General features: G+C 40.7%; 1 protein-coding gene across 1 annotated transcript in view; it reads right to left on the reverse strand.

The window, feature by feature from the left end:
- LOC119428524 (ATP-binding cassette sub-family C member 9) overlaps positions 1 to 20,020 on the reverse strand; it is a 50,935-nt gene extending 30,915 nt beyond the window's left edge. Inside the window, exons 1-5 of the mRNA XM_037696205.1 lie at positions 19,590 to 20,020; positions 6,257 to 6,371; positions 4,046 to 4,202; positions 763 to 904; positions 539 to 683 (exon numbers count right to left, since the gene is read on the reverse strand). Coding sequence (XP_037552133.1) covers positions 539 to 683; positions 763 to 904; positions 4,046 to 4,202; positions 6,257 to 6,371; positions 19,590 to 20,020 — 990 coding nt within the window. The remainder of the gene's footprint in view (positions 1 to 538; positions 684 to 762; positions 905 to 4,045; positions 4,203 to 6,256; positions 6,372 to 19,589) is intronic.
- Positions 20,021 to 21,791: the final 1,771 nt, after the last annotated feature.

Below are 21,791 nucleotides of genomic sequence, written 5' to 3' on the forward strand. Positions count from 1 at the left end.
AACTGATGGATGGATGGATGAATGGATGGATGGATAAACTGATGGATAGATAGATAGATAGATAGATAGATAGATAGATAGATAGATAGATAGATAGATAGATAGATAGATAGATAGATAGATAGATAGATAGATAGATAGATAGATAGATAGATAGATAGATAGATAGATAGATAGATAGATAGATAGATAGATAGATAGATAGATAGATAGATAGATAGATAGATAGATAGACTGACGGATGGATGGATGGATGGATGGATGGATGGATGGTTAGATAAGCTGATGGATGGATAAAGTGATGGATGGTTTTAAAATGTTTCTTTATCAACATTTCAAAGGAACCTGAAACTACAGCTATTCTTGGGAATCATACTGTTTTAGTGGGACAAGTCCAGTCAGGAGACAAAGAGTTAGTCTTTATTTTAACTTTAGCTGCCACGCTGTATTTTTAGTGTGAGCAGGTTAAAACTGTCAGCAGGATCTAATCTGAGTTACTTCTTTAAGGATGGAGAAAAGATTTGACAACAGCACAGACTCGTGCAGCTCTCTTCATCTTACCCAGCAGCAGTTTGGGGAAGTTGGACGTCTCTATGTTGTGGTAGTAAACCACCGAGGTCGTGGCTGCTATGAACCCCATGAACGCTGGCATGAACAGGTGGAGGTGGTTGTGGCCCATTACACTACAGAAAGACAAAAAAACCTAAGAAATATCCCAAATGAAGCTGTGGACATTTTCAGAAAGAGTTTGTGAGGACTCACTTGCTGGCCACGAGGCCTTCTGTGAACTCACACACGTGGACAAACAGCAGCAGGAAGGTGAGGATCCACCTCATGTTGTGGCCGGGGAAATGGAGCCACGTGTTGTGGTGGATTTGCACCTTGGAGCTCTGACTTCCCCAACCTGCCAAATAAACACAAATAAGGAGACAGACATGCGATCTGTGAAAAACTGCGTTGCAGCCCCTTCTGCTGAACTGATTGTTAATAAAATTACATCAACCCCATGTCTGTGTGATCTGTTGATGTTTAGAGTACGAGCACGTTCATGGGACAGTTCTGGAAAATGGCCGCACAGACCAGACCATCTTTAAGCTTCTGCTTGCGGTTCATATGAAGCCGGCCACGACCCATTCAGATGTAAGCGGACCGAGCGGAGCCAAAAAAAAGAGGCGTAGAGCAGAACTCTGCTGGGCTGAAGCAGAGTGATGCATTCAATGTGTGTCGGACGTTTTCCTTGTGTCATTTACTTTAATGAACTCTAGTTTTAATGTTATGGCTTTTACTTCTTTTTTCTTAGCATGGCAATGTAATTTTTATTTAGTGTGGCCCTAAAGCTCCATCGTACTCTAGTCATTCAGTTTGTGGTAAAAAATTTTTTTAACTAACTACCACGTTGCTGCGTGTCATCATCAATATTCCCCTAATAATAAAAATGCTGTTTAATCTTGCGCTTGCAACTAGTATCATCAGTTCATCACATTACTGAGCTGCAGCTCTGCTAGATTTATTTATTTTTGCCCCACGTCAGCTAGCACGCCCTGTTACAACTTTGCTCGGAGGCACAGAGGCACATCAGAACTTGGTTGTCTCAGACCCCCCTCGCCTCCTCGGTGTGTCTTCTGAATGGACCAAGATGGCCAGAAGACTTCTCAGTCCCAGTCTGAGGCGTCTTGTGAATTAGCCTTCTGTGATGGGTACGACTCTCAGCTACTACCACATTATTAGCTCTATACTCGCTGAACTGACTGTTATAGACATTTTTTTTTTACTTTTGCCTTACCAGGAAATAAATCCACTGAGATTAATAATCTCTTTTACAAGGATTTCCTGGGTTTATGCTAAAATCAATAAGCTGTAGAAGCCATGTTGAATTGTATTGGCTCCAAAAATTAATCAGTTGTAGATTAATTTTCTCAAAAATCAACTGTGTGCCTTATATAGTAATTCTGGTTGTGCTTACTGACATCAAACTGATTTTATTTGGTACACAGCGCTCAAAAATCTGTCAAAATGAACTTGTTTCACTTAATGCGCCTTATAATCTGGTGTGCTTTATAGTCTGAAAAATACGGTAAAACTAGAATGAATGAAAGAGGGGATATCACCCACCACCCTGCAAGTCAAAGTTTTACACAACAAGAGTACGGTACATTAAACGCACATCGATAAACTATTATACAGCAACAGTCCAGACAAGCAGACTTTGTATAAACTTTGACCTTGATTTGTGACCGTGACCTTGGAGTTGGGGTAATAAAAAGTTTAAGTGATGCCTTGTCTAGTCAAAGTGCACGCGTGTACGAAGTTTTGTTAAATTGTTTGGAGCCAATCAGAGGTAATGGGCGGGACAAGAGAAAGTTTACGGACATACTGAAGGAGAGTGTACTGTTATGTGTCCGCCTTTGACAGGTGCATCAACATGTGCATGATCTGTTGGTGCTTGGCTTGGGACTAAGTCTCAATATTTTGCTAACAGACAAGGAAAACATGCACATGACCTACCTTTTATGGCAGCAGATAATATTCCTGTTCCTAATCAATACCATCCATCCATCCATCCATTATCTTTACCCGCTTATTCCATTTTGGGTCACAGGGGTCGCTGGTGCCCATGTCCAGCAATCACTGTGCGAGAGGCGGGGTACACCCTGGACGGGTCGCAAGTCCATCACAGGGACACATAGAGACAAACAACCATTCACTCTCTCACTCACACCTAGAGACAATTTAGAGTTACCAATCAGCCTAACATGCATGTTTTTGATCTGTGGGAGGAAACCGGAGTACCCGGAGAAAACCCACACACGCACGGAGAGAACATGCAAACTCCACCCAGAAAGGCCCCTGGACCGGTGTTTGAACCAAGGACCTGCTCGCTGAGAGGCAGCAGCTCTACCAGTTGCGCCACCATGCTGCCCCCTAATCAATACAATATCCCTAAATCCATCCAACCAGTTTCTTTACCCACTTCTTCCTTTCCAGGTCACTGGTTCCCATACCCAGCAGTCACTGTGCGAGAGGTGGGGGACACCCTGGACAGGTTTCAAGTCCATCGCACATAGAGACACATAGAGACAAACGAGACAAACAACCATTCACTCTCTCACTCACACCTAGAGACAATTTAGAGTTACCAATCAGCCTAACATGCATGTTTTTGGTCTGTGGGAGGAAACTGGAGTACCCGGAGAAAACCCACGCATGTACGGAGAGAGCACGCAAACTCCACCCAGAAAGGCACCCGGCCGGGATTAGATCTGGCGACCGTCTCACAGAGAGAGGCAACAGCTCTACCAACTAAGCCACCGTGCCTGATAATCATAAATCCATCTGTACTGTACAAAGTACATTAAATGGCACAAAGATAGTTGTTTAATTTTTCAATGCAGAAATCTGAACACAGCAAACTTTTAGTTTTGAATCAGGCAACCGGTTCTCGACTAGTCCAAAAACCAGGCTCTGTGATAGTATGGGACTGTTTTAGTGTTCTGTTTTCTTCTGTGATAGCGCTATTAATGGAGGAAACTCCTGCAGAGATGTTACAGGCTATAATTCCAGGGACAAACCTCCACATGTGACTTGTCGTTCAACCTTGTTGAACCCTCAGAGGATCTTGAATTTAGGACGGGGTCAATCAGGACCACATTTGATGGGTAGCTAAACCCAGATTCAAGTCTGATTCAAACAGCTAGGTGATCCACATCAAATAGGTAATCCACCGTCCAATGGTGTACACACTGAGACAAGTTATATCCAACTTACTAAGATTGTGCCATAAACTTTATTACTTTTCATACAACCTCTAGAAAGTCAAGTTTCGTTATCTTATGTGCACTGTCCCAACTGAGGGATAAACGTGGATCGTATGATTCTCAGGCCTAACCTGCATGGTCTCTGGAGACAAGGTGAATAATCTGAACTAAAAAAAGCGATGACTCTATTCAACTGGACACCGTCAGATGCGTTGCACAGAAATAATTTCACACCTTTTAAGATTTGAGTTGAAGACCTGCAAAAAAAGGATGTTCATTAGAGAACTTACCAATGAACAGGATGGGAAAGGTGATGAAGAGCAGGAACACATGGGGGACCAGGTTAAGAGCATCCACGAAGCAGCCATTTTTCAGCACGTTACCCTCGATTTTATAGGGCGTGAGATTCTTGTTGCTGCCACAAAATGCCCACTCCATGCCACCAGCCTACAGATCCACACAAACCTGGAGTCACTCTGCGAACACGACACGTAAAGAAAAAAAAAAAACAGCATTAAAACTGCCCCGTTCTACATGAGCTTGTTTCTTATTAACTGCAACGCAACAGAACACGAGGTCGGACGTTTGTGTGAAGTATCTCAAGTTGAAGTGCTCCCAGAAACGGGCTCGTGTGAGACATGCGGGCTGTTTCACATGTTCTCTGGATCATAGGGCTTTACCGGACATAAACCTTTAGAGCTGGACATATGACCAAGTATTTCTTCTAGTGAGCTCGGTCACATCAACAGGGCTCCATTGTTGAGACGTTAAAACAATAAAACTACTTCAGCTTCAAGTGGGAAGAACATTTTTTTACTGGAGAACTGAATGTAACACTTCTATTTTAAGACTGTAGGCTTTAAATACTTACACATGAAGTAACATTATAGCCCTGCAATAAAGGTGCATACAGTACATTCACTTTTATCATGTTTCTAGACATAAAACTCTTTAAAGAAACATATTTGAAACAGTTTAAAACTAAAGTTTCTAACATAGATCTGGTTGGCAGGCCATACACTGAGGAAGTCCTCTGGATGGGGGACGAAACGTTTCTCACTTAAAGAAACTGGTCCAGATGACACGATTTAACCTTTTTGTTGTTATCTACCTGGATGACTGAGCTTACACATCATCCATCCATCCATCCATTATCTTTTACCCGCTTCTTCCATTTTTGGGTCATGGGGGTCGCCGGTGCCCATGTCTGGCAATCACTGTGTGAGGGGCGGGGTACACCCTGGATGGGTCACAAGTCCATCACAGGGCGAGCTTACTTACCTTTTTCTAAAACAGTGCTCCATGTGGTATGATTTGGTTGGCCAGAAAAACAAATGCTTAAGGTTTACCTCAATGATTTGAGCCGGATGAGATTTCAAGTAAACTGAACACAGTATTGAGCATACTACCAAACTAAAATAAAAGGACTTGATTTACAAGATGTATGTAATGAATGTTAGGGCGAAAAAGAGGGGGTAAGTGTTTGGTGGATGTGTTGACATGAATACCGGTAATGAATAATGTATATGTACTGTATATAATCACATAAATTAAGCAAATTATCCAGGAATATTAAATACTGACTGAAAGTAAGTAAGACAAGCTGCCTGGAACATGGATGGATGGATGAATGATGGATGGATTAATAAATGGATATATAAACTTATGGAGGGATGGATGGAAGCATGGCTGGAAGGACGAATAAACTCATGGGTAGATAGATGGATGGATGGATTGATGGATGGATGGTAGATGAATGATGGATGAAGTGATGGATGACTGGATGAAAGGATAGATGGATGGGTGATGGATGGATGAAAGGATGGATGGATAAACTGATGTATGGATGGTTGGATGGATAAGTTGATGGATGAATGAAGGATGATGAATGGATAAACTGATAGATGATGGATGGATGGATTAAAGGATGGATGGATGGATGGATGGATGGATGGATGAATGAGGGATGATGAATGGATGAGTGATAGATGAAAGGATGGATGTATGTATGTATGGATGGATAAACTGATGAATGATATATGGATGAATGGATGAGTGATAGATGATGATAGATGGATGAATGGATGGATGTTTGGATGGATGTGTTAGGGTTAGTTCTACAGTCCTCTCAGTCAGCCCACAGAGATCCAGCAGGTTTGACAGTGTCTGTTTTTGTCTGAGCTGGTGCTGTTGGACCGGGTTGTCCACTGGAGGACGTCAACATGAGGCAGGCGGTCTTTAGACTCATGTGGACGAGACTGTGCCAGGCTGTCAATGACACAGCCCTGTTCTATCAGGACCCCCCAAATCACCACCGCCTTACGTCAGACCCAGCATGAAAGTAACACTGGTGTGTGAGATGGTGTTCATCCCGCTGCATCACGTTCACTCACGCTGGTCCTTTGTCGTACAAAGTGTCAACGTTAAACGTGAGACGACACCATCATCATCATCAGCGCTCCATCACAGCCAGCTCTGCACCGGTGTTAATGGCAGCCTACAGATGATGCTGTAATGCGTGCACCACAGTCCTCCTCTGGGGCGTGACCACCTGAACACACGTGGGTCACATGCTCAGATGGTGCCACCACCACATCTGTAACCTCCTGATAAAACCTGCAAAGCACCCGCATCAAGTGTGAGTCATGTGATGGCATTCCCTCATTGTTTTAACTGCTTAACACTCGGGCAACTGCCTGATAACACCCCCTGTGCCTTCTGTTTCATGGGTCCAGTTGTTTACATGACCATCACTGGTCCGCAAGAGGAACAAATTACGCACAAATCTGACTGTTCCTGTTGGGCGCGTAACAGTTTTTCAGTCACTGAGTGTAATCTTAAAGCATGACGTGTTAAATTAATCCACAGAGATTAACGAAAACTGAAGAATGGATGAGTGCGTGGGCAAAGATGTGATAAAATAAGGATAGACAGGAAAACAAACAGAGAGGTTCAAAATGATGTCATGGATGTAATCAGACAAATATCCTGTAAATATTTCAACGCCAGAGCCAAGAAGAGAGAAGTTATGTCATTGGAGCTTTACTTCAAAAAATAACTCACTTCCTGCTAAGGTCCAACACTTCTGCCTTTCACCACAAACTGTAAACCAGTCCAAGTGGTTTGATCAGTTCAAAATGTCCATTAGAGCTCGAGCTTGTGTTTTGTCCATAAGTGTCTTACCTGGAGGTAAATGAATAATCCTCACTGACACCGTCTCATTCCTGATGGCTGAAAATAAACAAAAACAAAAATAAGCAAACAGAGAAAAAGAGTGCAGTCAAAGTTGGAGCGGACACGGTTGATTATTTTTAGCTCTGGAAGTCAAGAGCGGCATCAGCTGTTCCAACTCGATGCTGGCTCTGGACCGAGTCAAGTTACACTGATGGAACACACTTCCGGTTAAACTTCAGAATAAAAGCCTCGAAATCATTTAGTATAAATGCTTGTAGTCGTTTCAAATATGCACACCATTAGTAATTACTGTTGGCCTTTCATGTGTTTTTTCTTTGTTTACGACACATCTGATTGTAGGAGAAGAAAAAAGGTTTATAAGCTTGATCATCCAGGTAGATAAATGCATTTATTGTTATTCATTTATTTATAAGAATTTATATTTATTGTTACATTTATAAGCATTTATTTATTTATTATAATACTTTTTCTTCTTTCTGCACCCTTTTCATTCAATGTTTTTTTTTCTTTTTCTATTAAACAAATAAATGAATGAATAAATGCAAAAAAAGATTCAATCAGGTCAGTTCTTTTAGGAGAAGAGCTGCTCAGTTACTATTACCAACGGTAAACTTCTAAAAAGAGTGTTAATGTTGGTTCACGATGATGGCGTTTCATAAAACAACACCTCACGTCTCGCCTTGTCTTTAGGGAATTTGAGGGATCAGTGCTCTTTAACATCTTCATGCTTTATTTTAGCTTTTAGCTGCTGCTTTGCTAATTTTAGTTTTTAGCTACTGTTCAGCTGGTTTTAGCTATTTAATGATCCTTCCGGCTTTAACTTGGTTTTCGGATTCTTTAACACATTTCAGCAGTTTTTCAGAATCCAGTGCGTTTTCAGTGACCGTCCAGTAGGAATGTTGTGAAAACACTATTTTTCCCAATTAATATCTACATAAAGCAGTTTTTAAATTACTCACCATACAACATATTTTTATGTCAGATGACAAACAAGCCTGCCGTAAAATAAATAAAAACGTTTTCTATTAATGTATTATCAATGAACAAATCAGGATAATTTAATTTAAAAACAGCCCCAATTTAAGTAACTTCTGGATTACTATGTTTATAAATATTACATCCTATCTTAGATAAAACCAATGTTTTTTTATTCTTCGCAAGTACTGTAATGTTAAAACTGTTTTGCCAATAATTACTCTTTACCGTTTATAAAAATACTTTTGTTACAACCTACTTGTTATTTTTATCTTCACAATTTCAATTCCCATTAATACTTACTATATTCAATGTCTATAAAATATCAACTGATCATAATTAGACAACATCCAAGTCGTTTCCCCCATGGTTGAAGAAAGTTTGCTTTATTCTGAAGGTGCAGATTTTACAACTTCCGGTAGCTGCTCCTCTCACTTCCGCCAACTTGATACTTGCTGGTATCAGATTTCGAGAGTTTATTATAAGCTTCTTTAATGACAAACTGTCTCGAGGCTCAAGAATAAGTAGTTTACAAATCTGCAGAATATTTTAAAATATTTATATTTAAGTAACATCACTTCAAAGTATATTTTAGTTAGGTTTATGGCAGAACTATTGTGCATTTTTTGGCACATTTTTTAATAATTGGTTGTAAATGATACTGTGGTCTTTTAATTCTGTGTTCATGAATGCAGCATTGTTTTATTTATTTTAGTTGGATTCACCTGATGAAGCAGATTTCTGGGTGACCTCCTGAGGAGGAGAGGACCTTGGATGCGGTCAGAACCAACCGAACAGAACCGAACAAAATGTCGATTTAATCTGTCAACCAAAAGGTCCAACCTACTGGTTTCAGACCAGTAACATGCAGATCACGCTCCCACGTAAATATCAACAGAAAGCGTCGCCCATTTATCAGCAGTGCCCTACGTGAGTCACGCCTACTCGTGTGGAACTCAAAACACCTTTCAGGAAATAACCAATTTAACGTTTTTATCGTTAAAATGTTAATAGAAATGCAAATAAACAAAAGCGTTTAATTCTACTAAACCAGAAATATTTGTTTTTTAATTCGGCGTTAATGATTATAATAAAGTCAGCCAGTTTATGCCTATAAGTGATCAAAAGTATTGATCCGTGTCGTTAACTCTGGAGTTCTGCTCCTCAGGGATCAACACAGGAGACCAACACAATTTAGTCACATCACCGGCAGAAATATACGTGCTTCATGTAAAGTATTGACGCCGAAAGTAAGTCCTATTTAATACTAAATAAAACATGTTTGAAAATTATTTTAAATTTTAAACTTTCACTTGTTTATTTAGAGTTGGTTTAAATTGAACGCTTTTAAAACGAAGTCTGGTGTAGCGCGTCATCTGTGAACGAAGACGCCGTTTGTCGCCCTGCTGAGGATGCTGCTGCTTCAGCTGAGACAGAAAACCACTTACCCGACCTCTGACGCACGGTTGGGGGTCAAGGCGTCCTCCCCGGGTTCTTTATTGCTTTAGAATTGCGACAGGGAATGCCTGCATAGTAAATCTGGTGTCTGATGTGAAACATGGCGCTCAGGCAGCGCGGAGGGCTCACGCGCAAAAGCAGCGCGCTGGTTTTTACAAATGATTTAGATCACGAGAGGAAAAGAAATGGGTCAAACTAAAGCCGAATAAACAGAAAGCAGCTGAAGTGATTGTCGTTTGAAATTATCTGCAGTGACATAATCAATATATATATATATATATATAATAAAGGTTAACTGGGGTGATTCAACACGAATTAATTTTAATTAAACACACTCTATTCTGTTCCTTTGGTGATAATTTTACTTTCTTAGTACAAAATACATCTTTCTGATCATACTTTTTTTTCACTTTATCACCTGGTGAGAATAGTTTTTGTTGTTTTTGCATTTCTTTGTGCTCTTTTTGTTTTGATTTGTGATCATTTTCCAACCCTTTAACATTTTGATTGTTTTTCATTGTGTTATGTTCTGATCACTTTGCTCATCTCTTTGGGGGTATTTATGCCCCTTTGCGCACTTTGCTTTTATTTTAAATATCTTGTTTTGTTTTTGTTTTTTAGTTAATTTATTCCTCTCATTTTGGGACATCTTTTCCCCTCATCTACAGTGTCTTTGACCAATGCATCTTTTTTATTATACTTCTAAGCTTTTCAAGGCATTAATAATATCCTCAAACCACCAAACTCACAAATCCTGTATACATAAAATCCTATGGACACTGTTTGAGTTTAGGGGTAATGTAAGAAGAAAAAAAAAAAAGATGGACCCAATGAAACAGTAAAAGGAGAAAAAATATTTTTGATGTGCTTTTTACCTATGTACAAATCAACACGTGTCTCTAGTCTTGTCTCTTAATTACGTGTTTAGATTGAAATGTTTAGATTAGGTTAGATGTATTTTTGTATTTATTGTACTGTTGTGTATCTGTGTTGTGTTGTTTTTGCACGTTATGTTCTGTGTTGCACCGTGATCTGACTTTCTGACTTTAAAACATTTTGAGCAATGGCAAATGAAAACTAAAATAAAATTGTTTAAGCTACCTAAAATATAAGATATACGAGTATTATACCATCCATCCATCCATTTTCTTTACCCGCTTATTCCATTTTGGGTCACGGGGGTCACTGGTGCTTATGTCCAGCAATCACTGTACGAGAGGCAGGGGACACCCTGGACAGGTCTCCAGTCCATCACAGGGACACATAGAGACAAACGAGACAAACAGCCATCTCTCACTCACACCTAGGGACAATTTAGAGTTACCAATCAGTCTAATGTTTTTGGTTTGTGGGAGGAAACCCAAGTACTCAGAGAAAACCCACGCATGCACGGAGAGAACATGCAAACTCCACCCAGATAGGCCCCCGGAGTGGGATTTGAACTGGCAACCTTCTTGCTGAGAAGCGGCAGCTCTACCAACTGCGCCACTGTGCTGCCTGAGAACCAATCATTTTAAATGCAAATTGATTCCAGAGCAATTGAATAAAATGGGCTAAGTGGTGACATCTAGTGGCTCAAGTTCCACATTGCAACCAAAAAAGTTTCTCTGTGGTATAACAAAGGTGTACTCTGTCAGAATAACTTTATGCTTTGGCCTTTGTTGGCCAAAAAACTTGGTTGTTTTTTGTTTTAGTGCCTCCTAAATGTAGAAATGTGTGTCTTTGCCTTTATGTAGAACACATGTTAATAAACACTTTAAGACTTTTAAGTTTAAGTTCTACAAAGTGTTTAAGACCGCCTCTGTCCCACATCCTGGGGACTTCACCCAACTTATACAGTTTTAGTTCAAAACACAACCAAGAGATTTTTACATTTAAATCTTGTAAATCAACTGAATGCAAAAGCCAGAAAGCAGTGGACTGGCGGCCTCAGTACAAGGATGGCAAGTCTGAATACTACGAAAGAACACGTCTTGTCTTGATGTCTTCATGTCTATCGTCCTGTCTTTTCATAGACAGTTTATAAAAAAGCAGGGATGTAAAAACCAAAAGGTGCTAAAAAAATAAAAAAATAAAAAGAATAACTAAAAAAAAAATAATCACCCCAACAGTTTCAAAACTTGAAGCATCCAAATACTTTTTCTTCATTTGTTCATTGTCTAAGACATCAAAGTTTTAGCTATTGACTACTGTTTGACAAAACACCACTTTAAAAACTGACCAAACTATCTCTTTAAGGCAGCGGTGCCAAAAGTTAATGTTGGAATCCCACTGTGGGTCACTTGTTGGATGATCCCCAGAAATCAAACTAAATTTAAAAATGGTTGCTAACGGGACATTTTCCCATAATTGTCATGAGGGTTAAAAGCAGTCCAATGGTTATCAAAACTTTGTTTTCTTCCCTTGATTACTTATGCTAATATATGTCTGCCAGTGATGGGGGGGATGTTATTAAGCTCAATGAATGTTATTTTATGGCTGAGGAGTTTAGGAACTGTTGTTTTAAGGTGTAAGACATATCTATGTGCACACATGGTTTGTCAATCTGAATACATCAAGTAAGGGGAAGAAGAATCTTTTGGTGGTTTAACCATCCAAATCTGTGGAAACACTACAAGCCCTGGGCAATCAAGCATACAGTACTAAGTGACCTGGGAGCAATTAGGGGAGGGTTTACCTTGCCAAAGGGCACTCCTGTCATTACTAAGAGTAGAGTCTGCACCAATCATTCAATGTCACGACTATTTTTTTCCTGCTGTTCTGGGAAGTGAGTCAACAATTTTTGTATCCCAAGTCTCCTCTGCATCTTCTTACAAACTGGCTGCTTAGACAACCTGGCAACCCTTGATTGAAACTACCAAACACTGATTAGGCTGAATATTTCATCTTCACTGAAAGAATCCCACAGTTAAAAGAATGTGCATGGTATCTATGTTGGCTTAAATCAAGGAATACTGGTACGGTGGTCACCAAATGGTCTGCTAAGACACTTTAGACAAGCGGTACGCAGATGTTTCGCTGAGGGATTTGAACAGTGACTATAGTTAAACCTTAATGTTTATGGTGCAAGATACTCAAGTGGGCAGGAGTTGCACAGAGGTATTTTTTAAAATTTACTTTGCTTGTCCGAGTCAGAGCACAGTGATGGATCCTGGTGAGTGGAGGGAGCATTTTTATACACCATGAGGTGCAAACGTGGAACCAAGGGGTGGCCTTGACCACTATAGATTAATCTTCGGCTATTACGTCCACCATGAACGTAACACATTAAAGGAGGACACAAGACACAATACGTCCACCATAAACATAACATCGGCCACCCCAGTTATTTGTGGAAAGACGCACACATGTACATATGGTGGTGGCCATCTTGAAATTTGACAGGTCAACCTATTTTTCAATAACGACCTTTCTTACACCTTGATGCAGTCACACATCAAAATGGAAGTTGGTATACCAACTTCCATTTTGATGTGTTCATGACTTCCTGATGCATATCAACCAACTTGATAAGTGAGGTATACCTCACTTACTTTTTAAAGTTATGCTTTAAAAAAAAAACCAGACAGACGGAGGGAGGGTATTTCCAAATCTCCTCTTGGCTCCACAATTGGGGACAATAAAGGCTACAGGTTCTGGTTTTAAAAGCCTGGGACTCCATTTACTGCCGGCTCCCAGCTGAGAGGCTACAGCCAAATCAGAGGGAGGGCAGAGGTGGAGGGATACATGCAAGTGTGTGGGAGAGGAGAGGAAGCGAGTGCGTGTGGGAGAAGTTGTCAACAGGGAAACATGGGGTTGCTGTGTGTGTGAAAGAGAGAGGAGATTCCCATCCGCAAGTGTTTCCCAAGAATCTGCGAAGGGAAGATGATGACCTCCATCTCTGACAAGCAAACACGACTCCCAATTATTTCCTGAAGACATGACCCGTGACCTTCAATTCAAACCAAATCTTAAAACCAAATCAGTCACATTAAGAGGATCCGTTTCCAGTCCCACGAAAGAACTCAGGTCCTGACATCGTGATGGTTTGATGGTATCAACCAAGTTCCTGCAAGGACAACATGCACTCTGACCCCGGGGTTTCTGACGCACGCACCCCTCTTCTCTGTTTCAACATGCACAAACACGCTTACAGACAGGAAAAACATTAATATCAAACAGATGTTCCAAATTTCCTCTTTGACCTTGATGTCACCAGAGGAGGAAGTCGGAACTCATGACAGAAAAAACTGAAAAGACACAAAGATTAAAGCTTATCTATGAATAAATAAACGCCTACCCTCAAACCTCTGGACGCTTTAAATGTATAAAACAGCTTCCACAACACATCAGCAGTTGTGTGTTTTTAAAGATGTTTGGTTTATTTGCTGTATTTACGTATTCTGAGTGGTTCTAGTCCTCAGTGTGAGAAAATAGAAGGGTCAAAACAGAAACTAGGTACTGTTCGTGTGAAAGAAAAGTGCAATTTACACATAATTACATGGAATTTGTTATTTTGCACTTGTTAATCACTGCAGCAGCAGCTAGCTGTAGCACTTCAGCACCATACTGTGAATATTCTGCCATTATAATTGTTTCATGTGAAACTAACAGCAGTGTAAAGGCTTGTAAAATAGTGTTTGCTTGAACTAAATTGAAATTTCGGCACCACTTTACAATAAGGCTCCCCTTATAGATGGCTTATAAATAGTTTATAGGTATAATTCCTTTATAAACACTTTATAAATCATTAATAACTGCTTATTATGCATTATTAAAGGGCGAGAAAGAGGCAAAATTGACCAGTTTCTTGCCAAATCTGTTCACCTATATATTTCATCTAGAGTTTTATATTAAACATTTCAGACTAAGTTACTACCTTGTAAGCTCAATAAGCATTTGTAAACCTATTTTTTTTTAGCATATAATATTTTACTTTATCACTGCATTATAAGTATCTACAACTAATCTTATAACCTGCATAACCCGGGATTAACCTGTATAAATAAAGGTTAAATGAAAAAAAAAAAAATCCTAAAAAAATTTAATATAACAACTCTAGACTGGATGAAAGAATTAGGTGAACAGATTTGGCTTATTTGGCAACAAACTGGTCAGTTTTTTTTCTTTGTCACCCTTAATTAATGCATAATAAGCAGTTATTAATGATTTATAAAGTGTTTATTGAATAATTAATAATGTATCTATAAACTATTTATTAGCATCTATAAGGGGAAAGTGGTACCCAAATTTCATAGCGTGGATTAGTGAAATCAGCAAAAATACTTAAAAAAAACTTTAATTCAGCACTGTACTGTACTAAACCCAAAATCAGTTGTCTTTTTAAAAAAATTTTTATTAAACACTAAAATCTAATGTATAAATGTTTTGAAATATTGGAAATTACCTGAGCAATTAAAAAATCTAAACACCGATTTAAAATGCTAATATTTTATTACTAATTAATATAAATGAGTTTGTTATGAAATTTAAAACCCGTTTAGTGTGAGTTGTAATCTTATAGGAAATTCTTTCATCATCTTCGGCCCTTTGGTTCGAAGAAGTCACGCAGCACGGCGTCGCCCTCAAGCGAAGAATGGCAGCGTTACAACTTCCTGTGTGTCTCACTAAAAATAGTTGACTTTTAATTTCCTGCCAGCAGAAATTAGACTGAAGCTGCTGTGCTGAACTCAGTTTGTCAGAGATACAATCACCACTGGAGACCTGCAGCTTTAAGTTTCCAACGCCCTCAGTTTGAGACTGAAGCTCCATTTTCCTCCTTTCAAAAATCTAGCTACCATTTTGTATTATGCATTGGTTAGTGAAAGGGATGACCAAATATTTAGGGATTCAGATTTGTTCCGCTGTCTGACGACATTTCAGTCCACTTGGATTGCTAGTTTAGGGTTTGGTATATTACCACCCAGGATTCTACCACCCCATTCAGTCTTCTCTCTTCACCCTAACAATAATGAATCTGCTTGATCATCAAAACTCTGCTCCCTCCTCCAAGACATTCAAACAATAAGGCATGCTCATGCCACCATGCAGTGAGAAAGATAACATTTGACCAACAGGACTTAACTGACATAACATTAAAAGTTTAAACCTTAAGATCAATATTTTACTAATAAAGATAACTGAATAGCTTAAAAGCACATGACTTTGCTCACCTGTGTAACACAGGACTCAACAGCCTGTGGCAGCCATCTTGAACTGAGCTGCTTACTTGTAGCTGTGCAATGATTATGTTCTGGTTTTCATTTTAATCTGTTCTGTGGCTCGTTAGATATTTTGTTCACACACAGTGTTGAGTCTATCAGGTAATGCCAATGGTTTAAGCAACAACTGCATGTCAGGATGATATGGATGGATAGATTTGGAAAGAACGACTGTTTCTTACCGAATGTCCAACGGACCAACTGATTAGATCAGTGATTGACTGAATAAACTGATGTATGGATTGATGTATGTATGGATGGATAGATACACTGAAATTGGCTCAAATAATTCAGTAACCCTCTTATATCAACTTTGCTTCATGGTGAAGAACTGATAATATTAAAATATTACATTTAGATATATTTTCATTTGAAGGTGTTTTACAAGAAACAGATCAACAGTGACATTTTATGATTCATTTTTGAATGTGTGAGATTTTATTACTTCCTGTTTGTGATAAAGGATTAGTTAATAGGCTTAACACATTTGTGTTCATCTACAAACCTTTCTTCTTCTTCATCTTTCGGCTTTTCCCTCTTCAGGAGTCGCCACAGCGAGTCATCCTCCTCCATCTCACTTGGTCCTCTGTCCTCACTCCACCTTCATGTCCTCTCTAACTGCATCCATATATCTCGTCTTTGTCTTTTTCCTGGCAGCTGCATTTCTAACATCCTTCTACCAATATATACCCACGGTCCCTCCTCTGGACATGTCCAAACCATCTCAGTCTGGTCTCTCTAACTTTATCTCCCAGTTGTTCAACCTGTGCTGTACCTCTGATGATCTCATTCCTAATCTTATCCATCCTTGTCTCTCCTGAGGAGAACCTCAACATCTTCATTTCTGCCACTTCCAGTTCTTTCTTTTGTCTTTTTGTCCATGTCTCTGTCTCCAGACCATACAACGTAGCTGGTCTCACCACTGTCTCGTAAACTTTTCCTTTGACCTTTGCTGACACCCTTTTGTCACAAATCACTACTGAAACTTTTCTCCATCCACTCCATCCTGCCTGGACTCTCTTTTTCACTTCTTTACCACATTCCCCATTTTCCTGGACAGTGGACCCCGAGTACTTGAAGTCCTGCACCTTTGTGACTTCTGCTCCTTGTAGCCTCACTGTTCCACCTCCTCCCTCTCATTCACACACATGTACTCCGTCTTACTACGGCTGACTTTCATTCCTCTTCTTTCAAGTGCATACCTCCACCTCTCCAAGTTCTCTTCCACCTGTTCCCTGTTCTCACCACAGATCACAATGTCATCTGCAAACATCACAGTCCTCAGGGATTCCTGCCTGACCTCATCTGTTAATTGGTCCATCACCAGAGCAAACAAGAAGGGGCTCAGAGCTGATCCTTGATGCACTCCCACCTCCACCTTGAAGCTTTCTGTCACTCCTACAGCACAAACCTTCATCAATACTTTTAAATAAAATTTAATTCAGTATTTGTGATTTTAAAAATTGCTGCTCCACACCTTAACTCTCTGGCTCAACCTGGGTGTTTGCAAACAGAGCATGGTACCATTAAGGAGCTTTTAATTTGACATGCAGATGCATTCAAGCAAAGACCCTTAATAAAACATGAGAAAGTTGCATCAAATAATTATTTTTGAGCTATTTCAGATTTTCACTTGGGACATAGTCTAAAAAAACAGTTAATAAAATCTCATGTTTAATCCATAACAGTTGACTTCCTGTCAGATGTAGACTATGTGCTCATTAGGACTTTTGCAGATCAAGCTCTGGTGCTGTTTTTTTCCCAAAGCCACATTCCCCTGAGGAAAGAAAGGCCTTCCCAACCCTTCAGTTGCACTCCTTTTTTTCCTAAACTGATCACCACCCAAGAGTCCCAATTGCCAACCACCCCATTGGTTGATTAGTCATCAGCTGCCTCAGGTGTTCCTCATGACTGAGTTAATAAGAGCATAGGGTGAGGCAAACAAGTTACACTTAAATACCACATTAAAGACATGCAGTAAACGCTTGATTTACACAATAAATGCATGCAAAATTATCCTTTTTTTCCTGTGACAGGTATAAAATGATAAAAAAGCCTCAAGGAAAGCAGGGAAAGAGGCTATTTGCTTCATGTTCTTTGGGTTGCTTTCACTTCATTTTATGTGCATTTATGTTTAAAGTGGGCTAATATTTTTCATGTGATGTTTAGGGCAGATTGAGCATGTACAATTTACAAAAGCTTAGTGTCATGGTGTTGAAAAAATTGTAATCCAGTCAAGGCAAAGCTCCAATGAAAGGCCAAAAACATTATTTGTTCTCTGGCGGTTTGAAGCTGATATTGTAACATTGTCCCAAAATGATTGAGCAATATTGACGTGTAGATTGTTAAATTTGAAATTAGATCAATTTAGAGACATCAGTTTTTAATCCCAAATTGTTCAAAATTCTGTAAATAAATACAACCAACAATGGAAATCCTCAGACTTTATCTGTATGTGCGGTTTTATGTTCACATATTTTAGGAGTTATTGAGATTGATAAATATTATAATTTAATAGGTGTCCTATTTTAAAAGGGGTGGTTCTCCACTGAGTGTTAAATAACTTTATTATTAACACTGACATATTTTCCCTACACCTGTAATTGTACTGATCAGAATTTCAGTTATTAAAAATGCTAGGAGGAGTTTGTTCAAATTAAAATGTGTGTAAAATTTAAAAAATGGCAACTTTAATCTAAAACTGAGGACTTCCTGGGAAGTTTAGGCCAAGAGATGTTGACCCTTAAGGTTTTATTACCGTACATGAAACTCTTCAGCGGACCTAAAGGTGGCGACGGTGAGCCATCTTGCTACACAAACTTCCCCTGACATAAAACATCACAGCTCATGTGCAGGCCAGAGTTACATTTAGGTTCTTATAGAGACTATTTATATGTAGAAGCAATAAACAAAAAGAAGAAGGAGAAAAATGAAAAAAGGGAGGAAAAAAGCGAAGGAAGAAAGACGAAGATTTTGATTTTTAACAAAACTTTATTTACACAATAAGTTAACACAACAGTGTTAAAAAAAAGATGATCAGGACAAGCTTAAAATAAAATATTTACATGAGGAGCTTGTATTGTAATTCTCCCTGATCAGAAATGGTGCATAAAACCTTAAATCCCCACAGTTTCACAAAGTTCTCCAGGTGTCCAGTGTCTCTGTGGAAGCAAAACTCCAACACCAGTCTGATCTTGACGATGCACTTCCAGAGCCACGGCATCAAGTTGGGGTCCAGCCTGCAGTCTGTCCCTGCCAGACAAGTCAGCCATTTTTGATTTGGCCACTAAAAAGTTTAAAGTTTGGGATTTACACTTAGTGGGCAGCACGGTGGCGCAACTGGTAGAGCTGCTGCCTCTCAGCGAGCAGGTCCCTGGTTCAAACCCTGGTCCAGGGGCCTTTCTGGGTGGAGTTTGCATGTTCTCTCCGTGCATGCGTGGGTTTTCTCCGGGTACTCCGGTTTCCTCCCACAGACCAAAAACATGCATGTTAGGCTGATTGGTAACTCTAAATTGTCCCTAGGTGTGAGTGAGAGAGTGAATGGTTGTTTGTCTCGTTTGTCTCTATGTGGCCCTGTGATGGACTTGCGACCCGTCCAGGGTGTACCCCGCCCCTCGCACAGTGATTGCTGGACATGGGCACCAGCGACCCCTGTGACCCAAAATGGAATAAGCGGGTAAAGAAAATGGATGGATGGATGGATTTACACTTAGTGGCTTTGCTGTAATGTACTCCATTAATAAAAACAGATTTGGTGAAAACTGTTTTAAAAAGGCTAAAGATCCTCATCATTCGATTAAACAGAGCTGTCAGTCATACACAATCTGTAAAAACATGAAAAACACTCAGACAAACTGCAAAAAGGGCACTCGTTTAAAACCTCGGGATTGATGACCGACAAAAAAAGAGTTTGTTGCAATGGCGCTGTGAAGGATCCTCCATTGAAGATCGCCAGTCCGTTTTTTTGTCGGAGGTTTGTAAAGAGTCCTCCACTGGGGCTTCTGACCTCCGAGCTTGTCGTCCCACACGCTTGTTCAGGATTCTCTTGTTCAGGATTTTAACACAAGTCTTATAAAGTACTTTTGGATCCGTTCTGCACAAGTCCATCTTTGGGTCTGTGTTGCGTAGCAGAGGACCACTGTCTTTCGCAAAGTTAGGCTCCAGGTGGATGTCCAGGAAAGGGTCCATTGGGTCAGGCGGGCGATTCCCCGTGGACCACAGCTGCAGGACACGCTTCTCTCCAGCTGTCGTCCTCTCCTTCACCAGGTCCAGGAAGCGCTGCACCACTCTGGCAGACCGGACCCCAAGCAACAAAACCACCTCTCGGACGTTGAAGAAGTCTGGTCCAGCCATCTCTACCAACCGCCTCAGGGTCATCGTCCCAGATTCACACAGTGTTTTTGACAGACCCGGCACCGTGCTATTACAGACGTCCATTCTCGCTTCACAGGTTCCTCTAAGAGCCACTGCAGAGAATTATACATTTTTTATTTGTTTGGTTTAAAAAAGGAAAACACTTTGAAAACACTCTGATAAAACTGGGGCAACCCCTTCAGCTCTAAAAGGTCAACATTGGCTAGAAACAGAGTAGCATCCAGCCCCAACCCGCTCACATGTCTGAGGATACAGCTGGCCACGTCCCTCCACACAGTGTCAGGAGGTCCTGCCAGGTACTGTATTCGAAAAGTGGCCGTTCTGCTGGCCAGGTGGACAAGGCCCTGTCCCCCTCCTCTCTCGGTAAGTACAGGACCGACTGTGGCACCCAATGTCAACCGTTCCAAAAAAAAATCTACCACCTCAGACTGTATTTTTACTAACAAGCCTGGAGGTGGGTCGAAAACAGATAGTTTGTGCCACAGTTGTGATGCATCTAGGTTGTTTAACACTAGCACTCTGCCTCTGTAGGACATTTTAGAGTGCAGCCATTTCCATTTTTCCAGTTTATTCTTGACCTTCTGTTCCACATTTTCCCAGTTTTTCTGTACTACAGCCTTATTCCATAGATAGACACTGAGATATTTAAGACCATCTCTCTTCCACGGCAGGTTTTGAGGGAGAACTGGGAGCCCCTCAGGCCACTGACACACAGCGAGGGCTGTGCTCTTTCCCCAGTTCACCCTCGCAGCTGACAGGGTGGAAAAACTCTTAGTGACCTTGTTTAGTGTGTCGATGTCTTGGTTTTTTTTATAAAAACAACATTGTCAGCATAGGTGGAAAAAACTATATTACTATTAAAACCAGATAAAACAAAACCATGAACACTCGAACTGATCTTCTGAAGGAGGGGTTCCAGGGAGAGCGCATAGAGCATTCCCGAGAGCGCACAGCCCTGCAGAACATCTCTATACACCCTAAAAGGAGCACACAGGCTACCGTTGACTTTCAGCCCACTCTCAATGTTACTGTATAAACCTGGATCTTGGCTATGAAACCAGCGCTGAACCTGAACCCCTCCATGGCTTCCCAGAGGAAGCTGTGCTCAACGCGGTCAAAAGACTTTTCTTGGTCAAGTGAGACCAACACTGTGTTCAGACCCGATGAACTGGAGACTTCCAAAACATCTCAAATCAGATAGATATTATCTACCATGGACCTGCTGGGGATGCAATAAGTCTGGTCCTGGTGGACGACCTGTTCCATTGCCTCTTTCATCCTGGTTGCCAGGGCCTTGGAGAGGATTTTGTAGTCGGTACAGAGAAGAGATACCGGGCGCCAACTTTTAATCTTCTGCAGATCCCCTTTTTTGGGCAGGAGAGTGATGACTGCTCTGCGGCATGACAGCGGTAGTGAACCAGTGATGAGGCTTTCATTGAAAACATCCAGCAGGTCTTTTGCCAAGATGTCCCAGGAGGCCTTATAAAACTCTACAGTGAGCCCGTCGATGCCGGGAGCTTTCTGGCCTTGCATGCTTTGGAGGGCCGTGTTGAGCTCCTGAAGATCTAGGGGGCGCTCCAGGTCGGCGTTGGTCTCCTCAGAGACCTGGGGTAGTCCACTGCAGAACTCCCTGAACAGCTCGTCATTCCTCTCGTATTCACTTGTGAATAACGAGAAGTAAAACTCCACAACCCTCCTCCTGATCTGGCCTGGCTCGCTCAGCTGCTGCCCAGTGTCCGACAACAGAGAGTGGATCAGTTTTCTTTGCCCGTGTTTCCTCTCCAACTTGAAGAAGAAGCTAGAAGGAGCATCCATCTCTGTGATTTCTTGCATC

This window comes from Nematolebias whitei, chromosome 22 (assembly GCF_014905685.2).
Source record: "Nematolebias whitei isolate Nwh7 chromosome 22, NemWhi1, whole genome shotgun sequence".
NCBI classification, from domain to species: domain Eukaryota; kingdom Metazoa; phylum Chordata; class Actinopteri; order Cyprinodontiformes; family Rivulidae; genus Nematolebias; species Nematolebias whitei.